We start from the raw sequence: 18,792 nt of genomic DNA, 5'->3' as shown, positions 1-18,792 counted from the left end.
GGTCTCCCCAAGATGAATCCGCCCAGGTTTGCTTGTTCTGTTTTTTTGGTCTGAAATTTTAATTTTTAGAAGCTCTTTCCTCTGCTCATGGAATACTAATCTGGCAGTTCTGTTTTCCCCTTTTGTTGTTTGTATAATGAAGTTGATAGTTGTTGGTTTTACTGTTGTTTCCTTGAGCATGTCATTTTAAACTTTCAAAATTGATAAGTGTAACTTAAATACAGAAAACTGTATAACAGATATATTGCTGGATGACTTTTCCTAAGGGAAACATTCCTAAACCAGCACTCTATCAGGGTATGAAATCTAACCAGCTATCCCAGTAGTCCTTCATGTAACCCTTGAAATCCCAACCCACCTTCGCCTATAAGAGTAATTCAGTACCCTAATTTTAATGGAAATTACTTTCTTACTTTTTAATGGTATCATTCCCAAGTGAGCATTTCTGTTTGAGTTTTTAAAATAAAATATACCCTTTAAGTTTCTGATAGTCCTTCACTTTCTTCACAACTATATTTTCTTTCTACATTTTCATTAATTGAAAAAGCTGGATCTTTTGTCCTGTGGTTTCCCATAAGATTTTGCTGATAACATTTCTATGATATAAACGTGTTACAATGTCTGCAGCATTTCCTTTAAATTGGGAGTGGGATCTAAGGCTAATCAAACTTATTTTTATTTCAAAAGTTATATTGTGTCTTCTGTCAGTCATAATATATCTGATCTCTCTTCACCCTCTTCCCCCCCTTGCAATTTCATTGCTAAAATACATTAGGCAGGCAAAAACTTGCCAAATGCCAACTTTTACCTTTCCATAAAAAGCTGTTTTGTATCATTGCAAACTCTGTTATTGTATTTTTCATTTAAGAAAAATGATGTTAATGTATGAGTTGTTTATTCTAAACTAAAACCTCAGTATTCAAATTTAATTGCGCTGTTGGCACTTTGTGATAAGTGGGTTTTCAGTTGCAGTTTGGGCTCTTGGTCTCTAAAAGGTTCATCTTCTTTGTGCTAGGTCATAAAAGACATTGAAGTTCTTGCAGTGTTCTCTCTTGGATCACTTATTCTTGCAGAAGTCAATTGTTAAGTCATGAAGTCATAGATACCTTAAAACATTTTAGGTCTATTCTGTGAACATATTTTGCCTGACATGCTTTCATTAAAGGCTTTTATTTTGTTGCTTTTTGGCCTTTTCTTCCTCTTATAACTTTTTATGAAATCTAATCCACTTATAGTAATCTTTTGTGTGAAATTGTTGTTTTCTGATTTAGATTAACATTAAAATAACAGCTCTTTTTGTGTTTTTATCAGTTGTTCCAAAATATGCTGCTTCATGTCTATTTCCTGGCTTTCTTTCACTTCCCATTTATATAGAATTTTTCTTGCCATTCCTTTTAGTTCCCTGTTCAATTTGGATTCTGTTCTCAGTGGTTTATACTCAGTGCAAACTTTTATTCTGAAAAGCAACTCAACATGTTAGTTTTGTGAATTAATGGGTCCCAGGCAACTCCAGCTCCTTCAGAATTGACTATAAACCCTTTGTCCTCATCCCTGTGCAAGTGTGAAGGCCTTTATCTTGTGTACAGTGGTTTCCCTGAGTTTTTGTTCTTGTTGCTATTTCAAACCTGCCACCTCTCAGATGCTCCGTTGTTTATTTTTTATCGTAACTACCAAATGCTTGTTACCATCTCCTCATAGTTGGTGATCCACGGGGCTATCTTGGCACATCAATTTTTGTAGATTTTTCCATGATTTTTTTAGTATTACCATTCTAGTTAGTTTTGTATTTTTATCTTTAATCCTAAGGTACACAGCAAAATTAATGCTCACAGCGTGATCCCATATGTGAACAGCGTCTGGGTCAGAGATGTTATGTTACGAGAACCCCAAAATGCCTCTGAGGCCTCTTGTCAGTCACTAAGCTTCCCACTACTCTGAAATATAACAAAATATATATTAGTCTGTGTGGTTTTAAGTATTCAAAATCATGTAATATTATTTTATACCTGATTTGTTTCTCCGGTCATTGTCACATGCGCGTGTTTCGTTTTTACTGCCATGTACAGTTGGAGTCAGCAAATTGTGCCCCAGAGGCAAATTCTTGCTGTTTGAATGTATATAGTTTTATTGGAACATGGATATGTTCACTTATTCACATGTTGTCATTGATTAGAATATGTTTACTCTCTGCCCCCTTAGAAGAAGTGTTTGTTAACCCCTGATTTATATTATTCCAGAAAACAGCATAATCAGTCTACTCTACTTCTAATTTTCATATTCTCCCTTCTGAAATTTTAGTATCTATAATCTTCATAGTTTCTTCACCTTTATAATACATTTAAAGTATAATTTTAATCAGGCTTTTCTCATTTTTCAGCAGGAGCATTGGTCTGCCATGAATTATTCCATGTAGTCCTCAAATAATTTTTGATTTGTGCCTCTGTATATTCTTTTTCTATTGCTGCCATATATATGATAATAAACTTATCATCCCAAATTAGTAACCTTATATTTACCTAGATCAGAAGTTGACACAGGCCTCACTGGTCTAAAATCAGCATTGTCAATAGGGTTGTGATCTCTTTATCCCTTTTTCTGTCTGCAATGGTGGCAGCATTCCATCTCCCTTTCTCTCAGTCAAGTCACCTTCGGCTGACTGCACCCATGTGATTTAGATGGACCTACTCAGGTAATCCAGGGTAATCGAGCCACTTCAAGATTCTGAACCTTAATCCAACCTGAAAAATCCTCTATTCTGGGTATTAAAGCCTGCATACCTTGGGAAGCTATTATTTTGCCCCCCAAACTCTATACTAACATCTTCCTATAATTCCCTTCTTTAAGTAGTTTTATATTTTCTTTGTCTTTCATTTTCTACAAGTTAATATTGCACCCTTAATTGTAAATTCTCTTTGTTTCTGTGTAGCATTTGTGATGTTTCTTAAATTTGTAGTTTTTTCTTCAGTTTTAGAAAGTGTTCATTTATTATCTCTTATACTTATTTGTTTGTCTTTTCAGGGATTCCAGACTGTTGATTACCCTTATATCTCTTGTTAGTTTACTTTCTATCACTGCAGCCAAATACCTGATATAATCACAGTAAAAAGAGGAAAGGTCTATTTGTGCTCTCGGTTTTCGTGCTTTCAATTCATGGTTAGTTGACCCATTGTTTTGGGGCCTGTGGTGACAGAAAACAACATGGAAGAGAGATGTGGATCAAATGAGCTGCTCACCTTATGGCAGGCAGGATGCAAAGACAGAACAAGAAGACAACATCCAGTGTGCGGGCACACACCCAAGAACCTAATATGTCCCACTGGGCCTCTCTTGTTAAGGGTTTGCACACCTTCCAACAGCACCACGCTGATGACCAGTCAACATGTGGGCCTTTGGTAGGCATTCCAGTTCCAAACTACAGCAATCTCTTATGCTTTTCTGTTCTCATTGCCAGGATGTTTTATGATGGGTTTGTTTTATATTATGAATATATTCCAATTTATTACATGTCAGGTTTTTTTAATTTTCAGAAATAGACTTTATTTTTCCAATCAGTTTTAGGTTCATAATAGAATTTAATGAACAGTGCTGGAGATCTTCAAAGTCTTTTTTTGAACTGATGTTCTTAATGAAATATACCTCAGTGTTTGGTTAATATATTCTTAACCCCCATATTTTCTCTCTTTTTGATATTTTCTTAACCCTATATTAAGAAAACTTAACTAACTCATTGTTCTGAAGATATGATCCAATTTGTGAATTATTTTGTCATTTTGCCTTTTATATTTGATCTATAGTGCATCTGGATCGATCTTTATGCATAATGTGAGATTTGAATTAGAGTTAATTTTTTCACATATGAGTATCACCTACCATGTTGTTCAGACTTTCTTCCCGCTAGTGTATTAACCTGGAAATGCCCTTCAAAACAATACTGAGTGGAAGCGACAATAGACAGTACATTATCTATAAAGGAGAAAAGCCTTTCATAATTCAACATTAAGTATGGTGCTTGCTAGAGACATTTTTGGATAATCTTTGTCAAATTATGGAAGATCTTTCTATTCCTTACTTTCTAAGTGTTTTTTAAATATTCATTATAAATGCATGTTACATCTATTGAGATGATCATCTGTATTTTCTCCTTTCAAAATGTAGTGAATTGGGGCCGGGGATTTAGCTCAATGGTGCCACCAACTGCCTTGCAAGCACAAGGTCCCAAATTCAATCCCCAGTACCAGGAAAAACAAAACAAAACAAAACAGTGAATTGCTTGATTTTCAAGTGTTAGCTCAATCTTGCATCCTTGGAACAAATCCCTTGAAATTAAATGTGCTTCTGGCCAAACCACCAGAAATATATTACATTACAAGTATTTATATACCTAAAAGGAGCCCCCAAAGAGAACAAGCAAAAACAGAGGGAGACTTCAATACACTGTGTTTAACAATGGATAGAACAGAAGATTAATGAAAAAACTTGATTTTGAGATATGCCATGTCATGCTATGATTAAAATCTCCAGATTTCAGTAGAAAAATTGTGAGGGATGTAATAAAGCAAGAAAATGATACAAATACATAGTTAATAGCTTATGAAAAGGTGGGATGTGTGTTGCCTCTTTGCTGTTATATAACTTGACCTTTTATTTTTATTTATATATAAATAACATATATATATGTATATATATATTTGTTTGTGGTAGCAGGGATCAAACTCGGGACCTTGTGCCTAGGAGGCAGGCATGGCACCACTGAACTAAATCCCCCAGCTTGACCCTTTAAAATGAATAATCTTGCAAGGACTTACAAAACTGTTTTTAGTGGGGAGGGGGAACATAACCTTCCTTGATATCCTTGATTTATATGGGTGCTCTGATATCCTTGATTTATCAGTGCTCTCCATGAGTAGTTTTAGTGATTGTGTTCTAACTCTTAAGTAACCTATTTTGTTTAGTTATTTCTTTTACCACAACATACACTTTATTTGTAACCCTTTACATTTTCTGGGGCATTAAGAGAAGAAATATTCCACTTCTTTGACTTATCAGACTGGATAAAAATGTGCCACCTCCAGCTCTATGCTAGTCAATTTAAACTCTAAAAGTTTTAAAATAAAAGGACAAATAAATACCATCCAAGTAATAACTAAAGGAAAATTGCCTTACTTATGTTTTTATTATTCACAGATAAAAAAACTGAGGGAGAAAAAAAGCAGCAATAGAAATAAATGGAGTTACTTTACAATGATAAAACCTAGAAGCTGTAATAATTCTAAATTTGTATGCACATTTTGTGATTTTTAGACTTGCCTTTTTATTTCTCACATTTTTACAGTGTAAATGTCCTCTTCATAGTAGTAAGTCATGAGAAAATCATTTTTCTTCATAATCTATTCAGCATAAAGGAAACGAGCTCCTTATTAATGCCAATCTGTATTTGTACTTACTAGTTCTTTTTGTTATTCTCTCCATTTCTGTTCTTGTTTGACTAAGGAACTAAGGTATTGACTAAGTAGTTGAGAAAGATATTTGATGTTGTATTATATAAAATGGCCATGCATATGAACTTATTGTAAATTATATAGCTTACAAAATTATGTCTCAGAACCCTATTTTTTATGTCCTGTATGAGCTTGCTGTAGTGGTGCACAACTGTAATTTCAGCACTCAGGAAGCTGAGATAGGAGGATCACTGGTTCAAGGCCACTCTGGGCTACATAAAGAGACCCCGTCTCAAAACCAAAGGAACAAAAAACAACAACAACTACGTCCTTATATGTGTCTGTTAGAAGTTAAGAACGTGCTGCCCCTCCAATGAGGGTAGCTATTAATTTTCATGCCAGTTAACTTACCTTTCACTTTTGCCTTTTCTGGCTTGTTTTGTTGCATTTTGGCTTTGTAAGTCATAGATGTATATTTGCATCTACACAGTTCTCTTAAAAAATTATGCCCTGGAATGCAAGTACAATCTTTTGGCTGGGGATTTGGTTCAGTGGTTCCACTCCCTGCTTCACAAGGGCAAGGTCCCAAAGGTACCAAAAAACAAATAAAACAAAACAAAATGAAGACAAGCAAGTACAAGCTTTTAGTTCATGTAGCCATTTGTAAGATGTTAGTAATTTACACATCTTGATTCATCGGTTTCCATTCATTTGTCAGTTCGAGAAATATCTGCCTAGTCTTTGGTAAGCATTGCTAATGAAATTTTAGTAAAGCTATGTAGTTCTATTTAAAAGGATGATAAATTTTCTTTTGTTTCTTTTTTTAAAGATATAGAAGCATTTGATTTAATATTCTATAATAAAGAAGAGTATTTCCCAAAGAAACTAAGCAGCATAAGAAAGCTATGAAAAAGTAAATTAATGAAAACCTATTAAATTTTTCAGGATGAGAGAGACCCAGAGAAAGAAGATGAACTAGAAATGAAAAGAGGTCTTTTGTACAGAGACTCTGCATATGACAGTGACCCCGAGTACAGGTACAAGCATAGCTGATGCTGTGCATTGAGCTCTTCCTCCTAAATGGTGTATAAATAACCTGTTTTTCAGTCTACTGAATTTGTGGGAAATTTTGACCCAAAAAGATACTTGATAATTTTTATTTTTAATTATATACATTGTATTAAAATATTTTAATGTTTGCATTATGAAGCTTTTAGCCAATTAGTGGCAGTGCTTTTCATCCTGTTTAAGATTTCACTTGGCTGCCCTGCAAATCCACATATTTCACTATGCATTTATTCTAATTTAAAAATTAGTTTTCATAATTTTAGAAATTGAGTAAATCTTTGTTTAAGTGACATAAGAGCAAACTCTGTTCTTCCAGCCTAAAACTTCAGAAATGTTGGTAATAACATTTTTGCAAGGTTACACTAGCAAATTCCATGAAGACTTGAATGCTCTGTCAATCAATTTCAAAATGAAAAATTATAAATTGTGAGTATATAGTCAAAGCTTTTCTAGATCTTTCCATGTTATATTACTGATTATTGTGTGGCTTTTATCTTCCTGAGATCCCTGAAAAACAAATATAAGAGCACCAAATAATGGCACATATTTTATTTCTGATGGTTTTACATCTCTGATCTTTATCATGGTAAGCTATGTTGGACCATCTGGAAACATAGAAGAATATCTTCTTTTTCCCCCCTTCAGAATATAAATTTGAATATCACCTCCTTTCCCAAAGTTCCTCCCTCCCAAGAAAGAGGCAAACTGAGCCTCTCATTAAGGTAAATTATATATTACAGATGAATTTGAAGGGGAAACAATCCACAGAGGAGATAAAAGTTCAAAGAACATACTCCTCAGTGAATTTTTTTTAATCCTTTGTTGTTCTTAGAATGCTATTCCCTAGATTGTCATATGAATTTCTATCCCAATTTGAGGTGCTGAATCTATATAACTAATTGAGATTTGGATGCGAAGTGAGAATAGGGTTGATATAGAAATGGGTCTGATTTTAAAACTTTGGGTTACATAATTATTTGGTCTGTTTCTTAAAAATTTAGATTTTTACCTTCTGCCCCTCCCCATTCTGATTCCTATATATAGGTAAGACCTAAAAATATGCATTTTAGGAAATGTGATGGATAATTTTAGTACAGATAATAATAATATAAGGACCACTTTTTTTTTTGTACTGGGAATCGAACTCAGGTCCTTGTGCTCTTGAGGCAGGCAGTGGAACTACTAAGCTAAATCCCCAGCCCTATAAGGACCACATTTTTAAAGGCACTGATCTTGACTTAAAAGTTTGCCAAAAACCTCAATATTAATTCTTATTCCAGTTCACCAGGTGGTGTAATGACCTTCAATCCCTCGGAACTTTCTATTGAGGGAATTAAGGGAGAGAATCAGAGAGATTCTGCTCGCATATTTTTGAGATGACTTTAGAATTCTTGCTATTCTTATATACACACTTGGACCAAAAGAATGTAGTGGTCACACCTTGAAAACTTTTTCTAAGAATGTTTTTCATGCTAGTTCCAGAAACTAATACAGTGACTGCAATATTACTTTATTTTCATGCCCGACTCCTATTATATGCAAGACCAAGAGGTCAATCTTATTTAACTTTCATTATCAAAAATGAGAGAACCCAAAGATGAGAGAACTCAGTGTAATCACCCTTTTGCTGTCCTTGATGGTTTCCATCAGCGTATGTCAAGAGGAAGTTTGGGTCCTGGCTTTTGGTGACCCCCATGCAGATACTCATGGACAAGGAGATTGAAAGGAAATTTATGTGAACCTCGAATAACTGAATGAGGAACTCAACCATCTCCTCTAAAACTGGAGAGAATTATGAAAAACAATAATTGGAGAACTGTTTATATGTTTATATGACCAAAGGCATATAAAAATTGGGAAGCATTTGTCTAGAAAATCTACTGAGTCTCAGTAAGAACAATAGTAGTCTGTGGTATTTCAGCCTAGAGCTTCCATCCTACCCACCCTTCACTTCCAACTCCAAAAGTTTTCCTAAGGCAATCATATTGCAATAGCTGTGCTGTCAGAAAGAAACTGACCTTATATGGACAAGACCATGGGCAAGTCCATTAACAGAACAATGATCCTACTGGTAGACAATCTGGGAAGTATTAATACTTAGGACAAGCCATAAAAATCCAGGGACAAAATAGCCAAAGTTGGTCTTGATAAAGTTCTACTTTGTCCTGGTTTTCTGGAAGATTATGTGTATGCATAAGTCTGTTGTACTTAGTTTTTGAAGAGAATCCTTAGGACTGAATGTGAAACTTAATGAAGGCAGTAAGTAAAATATAGGGAGACTTATAAACTGGATAAACTTTTAATAATTCCTCAAGCCACACATAGATCCATTGGCAGAAGATGGAAACCTTCCTCGCTGACTCTAACCAATCACTTTCTGGCCACTAAGCCATGCTAAACCAGGCTTAAAAATGGAAAAAAAAAAATTTAAAGGGGGCAAGAGATACCAGAAACTGCACAGTGTGATGGAAACATAGTCTGCAGCATCAGGGCCTGGCAAGTCATAAACGATGATGATGATGATGATGATGATGATGATGACGATGATGATTCTTAGATCAGAATCCAGGGATGCTGTGTTTTATCCAAAATATCTAATTTTTGATGAACATTTTGAGAAATTATGTTTAAAGAAACATAACAGGATGACCCATATACATGAAAAATTGATTTCTGGAAACTGTCTCTGAGAAGGCCCACTCTTTTCAGTAGACTTCAAAAAAGCTATATTCAAAGAATTAAAGGAAACCGTTTTTAAGGAATTAAAGGAAAGTATAGTAACGAGAACTCATCAAATAGAACATGTTAATTAAATTATTTATTTTATTTTTTTTTTAGTAAAAAATTATGCTTAGGACTAAATGCAATCTTATAGGCTACAACTACCCCATGGTTACTGGCCACAGATTATAGCAAATTTTTAATACCTCTCTGCAGGAAGAGCAGAATAAGAAAATACAGCATCTGTTATCTCATCTTCTAAGTATCATTGTATTCGTGTCAACTGTCCCCATGTCTTATATCACCATTGTGTATGGAACTCATTAGAAAGAAATGTTTTACCAAGGAGTTAATATATGACTTTTCAGTTCTCATACTTTGAGTGTTAGGAGATGGCTTGTGAAAAAAAAATCTGCTATCCCTATGGATTTCTTTGTCACTTTCAAATTGGTAAATATTTTAGACTTTTTTATGACAATGCTGCCAAATCCTCTGACCCTAGGATTTTTTAAAAATTTTTTCTATATATATTTCAAATTTCTTCAGTTTTGAGAATGTTTAAAATCCCTATAATCAGTATCCTAGTTGAGCATTATCCCTAATTTTATTTGTTTGTTTGTTTGTTTTTTATTTACTTTTTTGAGGCACATAATTCAAAGCTGACCTTGAACTCACTATGTAGCCCATGCTGGCCTCGAACTCACTGCTATCCTCAGCCTCAGTCTCTTGAGTACTGGTATTACAAAGTGTGTGCCACCATACCCAGAAGACCTAATTTTAAGAGTTGGTTACAAAAAGTTGCAAAAATGGATAAAAATAATTTACAATTCAGGTTTAGAATACAACCTGATCTTTTATGACTGTTAAGCTAAAAATTTAGTAACATTTATTTTATTTAATTAGTTACTGATAAAAACTATTTTCTGTTTGCTTATGCATGCTTTTCAGAATACTACTAGTAGCAATATACTCAGTAAAATGTTTTAAATTTGAAGTTGTAACAATCCCAATCTGAGAAATTTAACTTTTGGCTTCATGTTTTTAAGTAACACAGGACTTGACTGTAGTTTATACCTCTTCACCATAAATCACTAAATGATCAATTTGATGAATCTATCAAGATCTAAAAACTAGCTGAAAAGATACCCTAATGTTAATAAATAAAATGAAAAAAATCTACATAATATGCAGACTTAACATCTTTTTAGTAAAATTTTAAGTGAAAAAATGTTACTTAATTCTAATTTTAATTCACTGGATCCTATTAATTCAAGTATCATAAAATCCCTTTTTATTAAATATTCAAAGTTTAGTTTTTTAAAAAAATTTGTCTATAAACTGTTTTGATATAAATCTTTGAGTTGCTGTATATTAAAGTGATTTTTCATAGTATAAAAAATCTAGCTTAGGAGTCTAAGAAATTTTCTGATTTTAAGAAAAGGGAAGTATTCATCTCTTAAAGTAAAAATACAACCCTGATGATAGAACAATTTTTAAAATATTAATGTTACCTGAAAAGTACCAGGACATGTCTATACCAACTTATAGCCCCCTCAAAGAATACTAATTGACAACCAGAATTATTCTGTGAATAGCAATTCTTTTAAAACTAATTTAATGTTTAAATACATCATGAAAAAACAGTAAATGTAAATTTTAGTAAGAATTTTGACTTTATGACATTCTGTTAGAAAAAAGTATGTACATATGGCCTTCATTAAATAGTATTAGGTATCTGGACGGCTGATGAGATGATGACATGGAATAAATCATGAGCAGCAATGCAAGTTGGCCTTGGAGCCAGCATAAGTAATCCACAATATCACCATGCTCAAACCTGAAGTTATCTAAGCTTTAGATAAGGAATGAAAAATATAGCTGGAGATTTAGCTCAGTGGGGCCACCGCCTAACTTGCAAGCACAAGGTCCCAAGTTCGATCCCCACTACCAACAAAAATAAATAAATAAATAAATGTGTGTGTGTATGTTTGATGTTTTATTTGACTGTGTTAGGACATGAGAATACTTTGAAGTGTTCTGTATTAACTAAATTTACGGGAGGAAATTTAAAAAAATAAATAGGATAGTCTATGCAAACATAATAATGATGGTGAGTTTACACGAGTAAAACCAAAAGGATGACTTAAAATATCAGTTAAATACCATTTTTATTGTTATATGTTTAAAGATTACTTGTCCTCTATATTCTGATACACACTAAAAGCGATATTTGAGATTAAGGAAATTTTTTAATTTATTTTTTTCTCATTGAGTTTATTGGTACACTTTAGGTGTACAGTACAGTTACATTCATCTTTGGGATCTTGTACCTTTACATGACAGGTTTTGGTTCTCATTTTTTTCCCCTTATGCCTGCCATCCCTTTACCCCCTCTCCTCCCTTCCCTATTTACAAATACTTTATTTCCATTTAGAATAATCTTGATTCAGTCACTTCCTTTTAGAGTAGAAGCCTCCTCTGTACCCTCGTATTATAGCCCCTCATCACCACCTGCATAAAATTCTCTGTTCAGTTCTTAATCTTACTCCATTCTTACCTCTACAAGTATACTTGGTATTTCATGACATTTTAGACTGTTCCATGCCTTGATTTTGTTACAATAAGATCCCTGGAATAACTTTTACAACTTTTTGTTTATCTGGTATATGTCTTCTCATTCTTTAGGACTAAGCTCAAGTTATTTTTTTTCTGAGATTTTTATATAACTGCAACACAGACTATTAAACATTCTCTCTAAGATATAGCTATATGATTTTGACTTGTAATATTTGTCTCACAGGTATAATTGTTTCATTATCTATCTTTCATGCTTCTTTATATTAAATATGAGCTCCTTAAAATGGCATGTTTTATTTTTGATTGCCCATCAAAGATCAAAGTATCTGACATATAGCAGTAGCACAAAAGATAGTTGAAATTTTAAAATTGGGTCCCTTAAAATAGTGATCAGTTGCATTACTGAGACCCTAGAACCTTTCTTAGGTAAATGCTCTGTGACTGCAATATTTGACATCTCTAGGTAAGGAATCAACAGTGGAACTGGGAGACAGGCACTTGTACAAAGCAAATGATGAAAATTACTGGATCTTACTTGGTGTCAGAAGCTCATTCCTCATGTTTTCACTCAGGGACAGAAAATAAGTGACCTATACATAATGGAATTTCAGTGATTTCACATAAATAATGTTTATATTTTTATAAATAGCTACTCATAAAAGGAAATAAAGAAACAACAGCATGATTTTTTCCATAAGCTTTTCTTTTTTTTTATTTTTAAGATGACTAAGTGACTGAGTGCTTTTCAAAATGAGGTTACTAGACCAGCAGCCTTAGCATCACCATAATACTTGTCAGAAATCTGATTCTTGACCCCACATCCCACACCTCAGACATATTAAATTAACAACTCTGGGAATTAAGCCTAACGATTTTTATTGTAATAAACCATCCAGATTATTTTAATGCATTATTTTAAACTTTGGGAACCATTGCTACAATTTATCAATACTTTTTATTAGTCTCTAATGACATTTTTATGGTATCTTTAAAATAACTTGTCTAAGTTGTATTAAACCTCTCCCTGTCCTCTTTTCTCAACTCCAAGATTTTGAGTATTTTCCTTCCTATATCCATTAATCCACCCGTCCAGTGTCCAGAACATATGGCATATGCTCAGTACTACATTACATGCCTTGTCCAACAAGGTTTTTGCTGTATAGAAACTTACTCACTATTGTGAGAAGCTTGTAGTATTAAATGTCTTTGATTATATTGCCTTGTCACCAAAAGTTTAAAGTGCAGAATATATATCTTCAACTTTGAAGAGCCAACTCTGGTTCTTTGAGTATAAGTAGCAAATTATCAATGTTTGATTATTTTATGACCTTTGATTATTTATTAAAGTTAGTGTGAGTAATATCCTTGTTACCATTTTATGACCTTTGATTATTTATTAAAGTTAGTGAGTAACATATCCTTGTTACCATTCTGACCTTTTCCACCATATACATCGCCTTACATTTATTTTATCTGACGATTATCTGCTAGGTCATTGGCTGTATATAGAATGCTATGTGCTTGGTCTTTGTCAAGTTCCTTCACAAATTTTGCCATATCTAAGAATATTAACATTTATTTTGGCCATTTTTTCTTCTGTGCAGAACCTTATGAAGATCATGGCTTTGTGAATTTTATTTATTGAAAGCCACTGAGGTGATACGTTGTGGCAGCTTTAAGATCTATACTTTATACTGGAACCAAGGCAGTAGCAAATCTACATCTGATAACAATATAATACTTTATGATAAATAATTAAGAGTTTGGTTTATAAACTTAGGAAAAAAAACCCACATCATGATTTGAAGAGTTAGAGCCCTCCCATTACTTACCTTTCAGAGAGTTGGGTGATGATATTTGTTAGAAATTCAAACTTCAGTTGTATATATCTGTTGTTCTAGAGTCATTGTGGAAACCAAACAAAAACATCTTGGTACATTGCTACCTACTTAGTAGGCAGTAAAATTGGTGGTAGTGAGCAACAGTGAGAAAAGGACAGATAAGCAGTTTGTAAAATTGTAATTAGCACATGATCAACTGAAGACAAAAACAGAAAGCAACTAAACAACAAAAAACTCAACATACAGGACTCCTAAATTTGTATGAGAGGACAGTGGAATATAGGCTGACAGATATATTTGCGGACACCTGAGGTTCATGCAGAATTTTTCTACTCATGTACTTATGTATGTAAATGTATTCAGTTGTCCTTGTTTTAAATTTTATATATATGTAATTATAACTATGTAGTGTTCACAGCTTGCTTTCTTCTACTTCTTTGGCTTTTCAGTTTGATCCCTGATGAAACATGTAGCTACACATCATTAACTTTTCCTCCTATATCCTCTGTGTGTGTGTGTGTATAATATATGTATACATATGTATATATACATATAAATATATATACCACAATGTGATTTATCCATTCTAATGTAGATGTGTGTTTACATTGTTTGCAGTTACTACCTATTACAAACAGTATTATGAACATATTTGTACACATATGGTATTACACATGTGTAAGAATTTTGCTGGGAATTAACGGGTCTAAGTTGCATAGTTACCCTTCCCGGGTCATGTCACACTCTATCCAAAGTGAGTATATGTTGCATCCTCACTGACACTGTGTCAAGCTCTGAAGATATTCACATGGACACTCCATGTCTTTTTCTGTGGCCATTTTTGGTGTGTGCAGGTGATAGATTGGTATAGAGCCAAGTAAATTATCTTTGCAGATACTCAGCTCCAAGAGTTCATATTTTACGTTGATAATAGAAATAATGTCATAGGACTTATACCCAGGGAAAAGAAATTATTTATGTGAAGTAAGATGCTAAATAAATGTCATATTTAATAACAGGAAATATTTTATATGTCACAAATTTCATAAGCTAGCAGATTTCAGATAACTAATCTGTAACAAGTACTTCATTTATTGAAATATGTCAATATTATTTATATAAAAATAAGCTCAATCTATTAAGAAATGAACATTTATCTCTACAAAATGATATTTTAAGCCTGGAAAATAATGCTCATTATAGTAAAATTATAACTTTGATACTGTCATAAATATATGATCAACTTTTTTTTAAATGTTGCCTTTTCTTCCCTATTACTATAATACCTAGCCTGGTCCTGATCAATTTCATTAGATACCTAGTTGCTATGTCTTATAGACTCTTAAAACTATAGTGGATCCCTATTCAAATTCAGACTGTTGTGTGTCGTTGCCATTTTTCATCAGTGGTACATACTCATTAATCTTCTATTCCACCTTGAGGATGAAGAGAGCATGGCATAGTAGAAAAGACTTCAGATCCATAGATACGATTTTGTCACTAGCTGAGTAGTCTAAGCCCAGTCACTTAACATTATTGAGCCTTAATTTCCACATTCACATGTACCCATTTCAAAAGTTTTGGATGTTGATTAACTGAATACATGAAAAGTACCCCAATTCGGTGCCTCATATTTAATGACCTCTGTGTTTCAGATAAGTACTTTACTATGCTTTTTCATATGTACTATTTAATTTTGAAAAAAAAACCTGCAAAAATATAATTGAGAAATCTGGGATTCTATACAGTTAAATGTATTACTCAGCATTCTGCAGCTGAGAAAAGGTTCAGTTCCAGGTATACTCACTTGAGAGGCTGTGTGTTCTCATGCTGGCCGAAACAGACCATCTGTGCTCTGTTTTTACCATGTTGCACCTGTCTCTGTTCTCTGAATTCCATTTTAACTTTAACACAAAATTTTATTTTATTCCACTTTATTGCTTTAGAACTGCTTCACATAAATGGTTCACTTCCCCTGGCAGAATCAGTCTTTGAAGGTGCAAACTAATCCTACTGTGTTTCTCAGAGCTGTAACAGAGAACCACATACCCATGAAGTACTCAATGAATGCATGATTTATGTAGCATGGTTTATATAGTAGTACCTCTAATTAATTTTCACCATTGCTTTAAACTTTTTATGTCTTTTTTTTTTCAATAGCTCATTTCAGCAGCCACATGGCAGTCTCCATTTGGATGATGGTGAATACTGGTCCAATAGGGCAGCCTCTTGTAAGGGAAAATCCCACCGACCCATCTTTGAGAACAGCATGGAAAAGATGTACAGGAACTTATACAAAAAGGCCTGTGGTTCTGTTTCTCACACACAGGAAACCTGAGACTATCCACGATAAACTATATGAGTGTCCATGTCAACCTCTCAATGAAAATGTTTGATGTGATCAATATCTGCATTCCTTTTTTAAAAACACGTGGTTCATTAAGCAGTAAGACTTGATTCATTTCTTACTGTGAGTGGTAAACTATCATAAGCAGGTCTTATTTTTATTACAGAAGAATGTGCTATGTTTCGAGTATCAAAGCTCTGCTCTACAATTACAGCATCCAGTGACAAGGATGTTCTATCACATATATCTCGTACCACCATCTACAAATTGAAGGACATGTTCTCCTAGAAAGGTTCTTCTGCTTTAAGCACCTTGTAATTTTCTTTTCAAATGCTTGAACGGTTATCTTGTGTGGGTAAGATCTAATTAATACTAACTCCCTTTTCTTGATAATGAACAAAAAGATATACTATTGAGAAATGAATTTCCCAGGAATTTAAACCATTTCAACTGTATTTTCTACTTTTCTCTCCCTCAGAAAAGGCTATTTGTAATTCTTAGCTCATAATAAATAGCTCATTAAAACCTTTCACTTTGAATATAATATAAGCATTCACTCCTTCTCTGAAAGAACTGCTTGAGTTACTTAAAATGTATAACTGTTAGCTAGAAATAGACATGTCTGTGAATGATCCAAAATGTGAATCCCTTTTTTTTATAGAATTCTTTGCATGATTTTCTTTTAAAATGAATGAAAATAGCTTTTGTTAGTGCATAGAAATTGAAAAAAAAAAAGAATAAGGGAATTACTCTGTAATTTAACCTCTTTGACATTATCATAGGCATCATAAAGCCTAAGAAAGTAGAGACTTCACTTAAGGACACTTGGATCCACAGGAGATTAACATAATATAGTGGAATGCTTTTTAGTGGGCCTTTAAAAATCTGGTGGTAGGTTGATAAAATTAGCTCTTCCTTCTCTACCCCAACACCTCTGAAGCCAGTGACACTGACAGATATAGAGAAATACTTATAAAGAAATCAGTTACCATACTCACCAGAGGGAGAGGAAGAGAAAACCAGAAATGAATGAAGTTTGCTTAGAAACCTGAAGGGTTGACTACAAGATCATATTTTATCATTGACTATCATTGGTTAATTCTACAGTATATATATATTCTACTGGCCCCACGAACAGTCCCAGTTGCAGCCATCTCATAGACCTGTGAAAATTTTTCGTGGCCCCCTCCGCTCACAGAGCTGCCCCTGGCCGTTGCCGTAGCGCGTGCCCGCACTGCTGCATCAGAGTGCTTCTCTGCGCCCAGCTCTCACCGTTTCGTGAATGGCTGTTGCTGGCCGCACACACACTTCTGTGTGCGCTACTGCACACGCGCTCGCTCTCAGCCGCTCCTCACCGTCCCCCCTGCCACGCTGTGTTCCCAGATACCTTCACCTCCGTGGTCGGCTCTAGATATTGCACCGCACAAGTCCGTGTCGCCAGCCCTGACCCTGACCCACACCTCAGCAGGACTCATCACTGGACCCAGGGGCCCCATCGATGACCCCATCAGCCCGCCTGGGCACCCCAGAACCTCCACATCATTCGCTGCTGCGGTGCATACAGTTAGAAATGTTGCAGACTCCAGCCGTCTAAGCTGCGGTGCCACTGCTCCTCTCCTGCTCTCCACCCTCATTTGGCGCCAGGTGCACCTCTAGACCAAGTGCTACATTGTGCCTTAGCCTCTCCTACCAGGGAAGACCTTTTCTTACCAGAGATATTTGGTAAATCTGCTTCTTCACATGGACAAACCCCAGTGCAAGGATATGAATGGTAGGGAAACATAACCCCATCAAAGAAATAAACTTTCTTTCAACTTCAAAGAAATGGATGTTTTTGTCAATGCAAAATACTGCTGTAAAGCAGCTTGGTGAGATACCTGACAACACAAACAAAGTAACAGAACAGGAAAAGAAAACAGTAAAATCAGTTCAACAAAGCATAAAAATAAATTCTTCAGCTGAAGAACTGAAAAAATACAGCAGAAAACCTCAATATTAGACTCAAGTAGGAGAATGAATCCGTGAAAGATGGGTCCTTTGAAATTACCTAACTGGAGGGGGAAAACAGTGAAGAAATTATACAAAATTTCTGGAAAAGTAAACAGTGCATGCATTGTGGGAGTTGCAGAAGGAGAAGATGCAGAGGAGCAGAGCTTATTTAAATGAATAACTGAAAACCCCACAAGTGGTATACCACTTAGGACACACGGAAGAGCCAAACGGTTGAACATGAAGTCTGCACTCACACAGCATAACTGAACTGACAAAAGTCAAAAGCAGAGCATTTTGAAAGCAATGCAAAATGCAACTTGTCACATACAAGGAAACCACTGTGGGGCTATCTAGATTTTTCAGCCAAATCCTTTCAGGCCGGGAGATACAAAGTACTAAAACCAATCAATAACACACTATCTTGCAAAGCTGTTCTTTAAAATGAAGGAGAGAGACGACTTCCCCAAACAAAAAGTGAGCAGGCTTTTCTTACCAGTGAACCATCTTGTTTAAGGAACTTCTCCAAATGGAATAACAAACATGCTAAATAGTAACATGACAACATACGAAAATATGTCTCACAGGTAAAGGTACAGAGTGAAACTCAGTATTATGTGATATTGTCATGGGAGTTTGCAAATCACACCAATGTAAAAGTTAAAAGGACAAAAATGTTAGGGCTAACCACCAAAATTCAAAAATACATTTGTATATAAAATAGTAAATTCTGACTCAAGAAGGTGATACACATACATGTAGAAGGAGATAAAACTTTCAAGTTTTTGTATATAATAAAACTTAATTTACC

General features: G+C 34.4%; 1 protein-coding gene across 10 annotated transcripts in view; it reads left to right on the top strand.

The window, feature by feature from the left end:
• The window catches only part of Spata6 (spermatogenesis associated 6), an 83,042-nt gene extending 66,564 nt beyond the window's left edge, over positions 1-16,478 (top strand). For 4 of the 10 annotated variants that reach the window (XM_010610272.3, XM_010610271.2, XM_010610268.2 and 1 more), the window contains 2 exons: positions 6,384-6,475; positions 15,806-16,472. In XM_010610272.3, coding sequence (XP_010608574.1) covers positions 6,384-6,475; positions 15,806-15,983 — 270 coding nt within the window. In that variant the 3' untranslated portion in view covers positions 15,984-16,472. Of the gene's footprint in view, positions 1-6,383; positions 6,476-6,822; positions 6,933-15,805 lie in introns of all 10 variants that reach the window. The other 6 variants (XM_010610276.2, XM_010610274.3, XR_777514.2 and 3 more) reach the window with 5 other exon arrangements.
• Positions 16,479-18,792: the final 2,314 nt, after the last annotated feature.

Source organism: Fukomys damarensis, unplaced genomic scaffold, assembly GCF_012274545.1.
Source record: "Fukomys damarensis isolate Sample0158 unplaced genomic scaffold, DMR_v1.0_HiC HiC_scaffold_23, whole genome shotgun sequence".
In the NCBI taxonomy this organism is placed as follows: Eukaryota; Metazoa; Chordata; class Mammalia; order Rodentia; family Bathyergidae; genus Fukomys; species Fukomys damarensis.
This window is presented reverse-complemented; position numbering and strand designations above follow the sequence as displayed.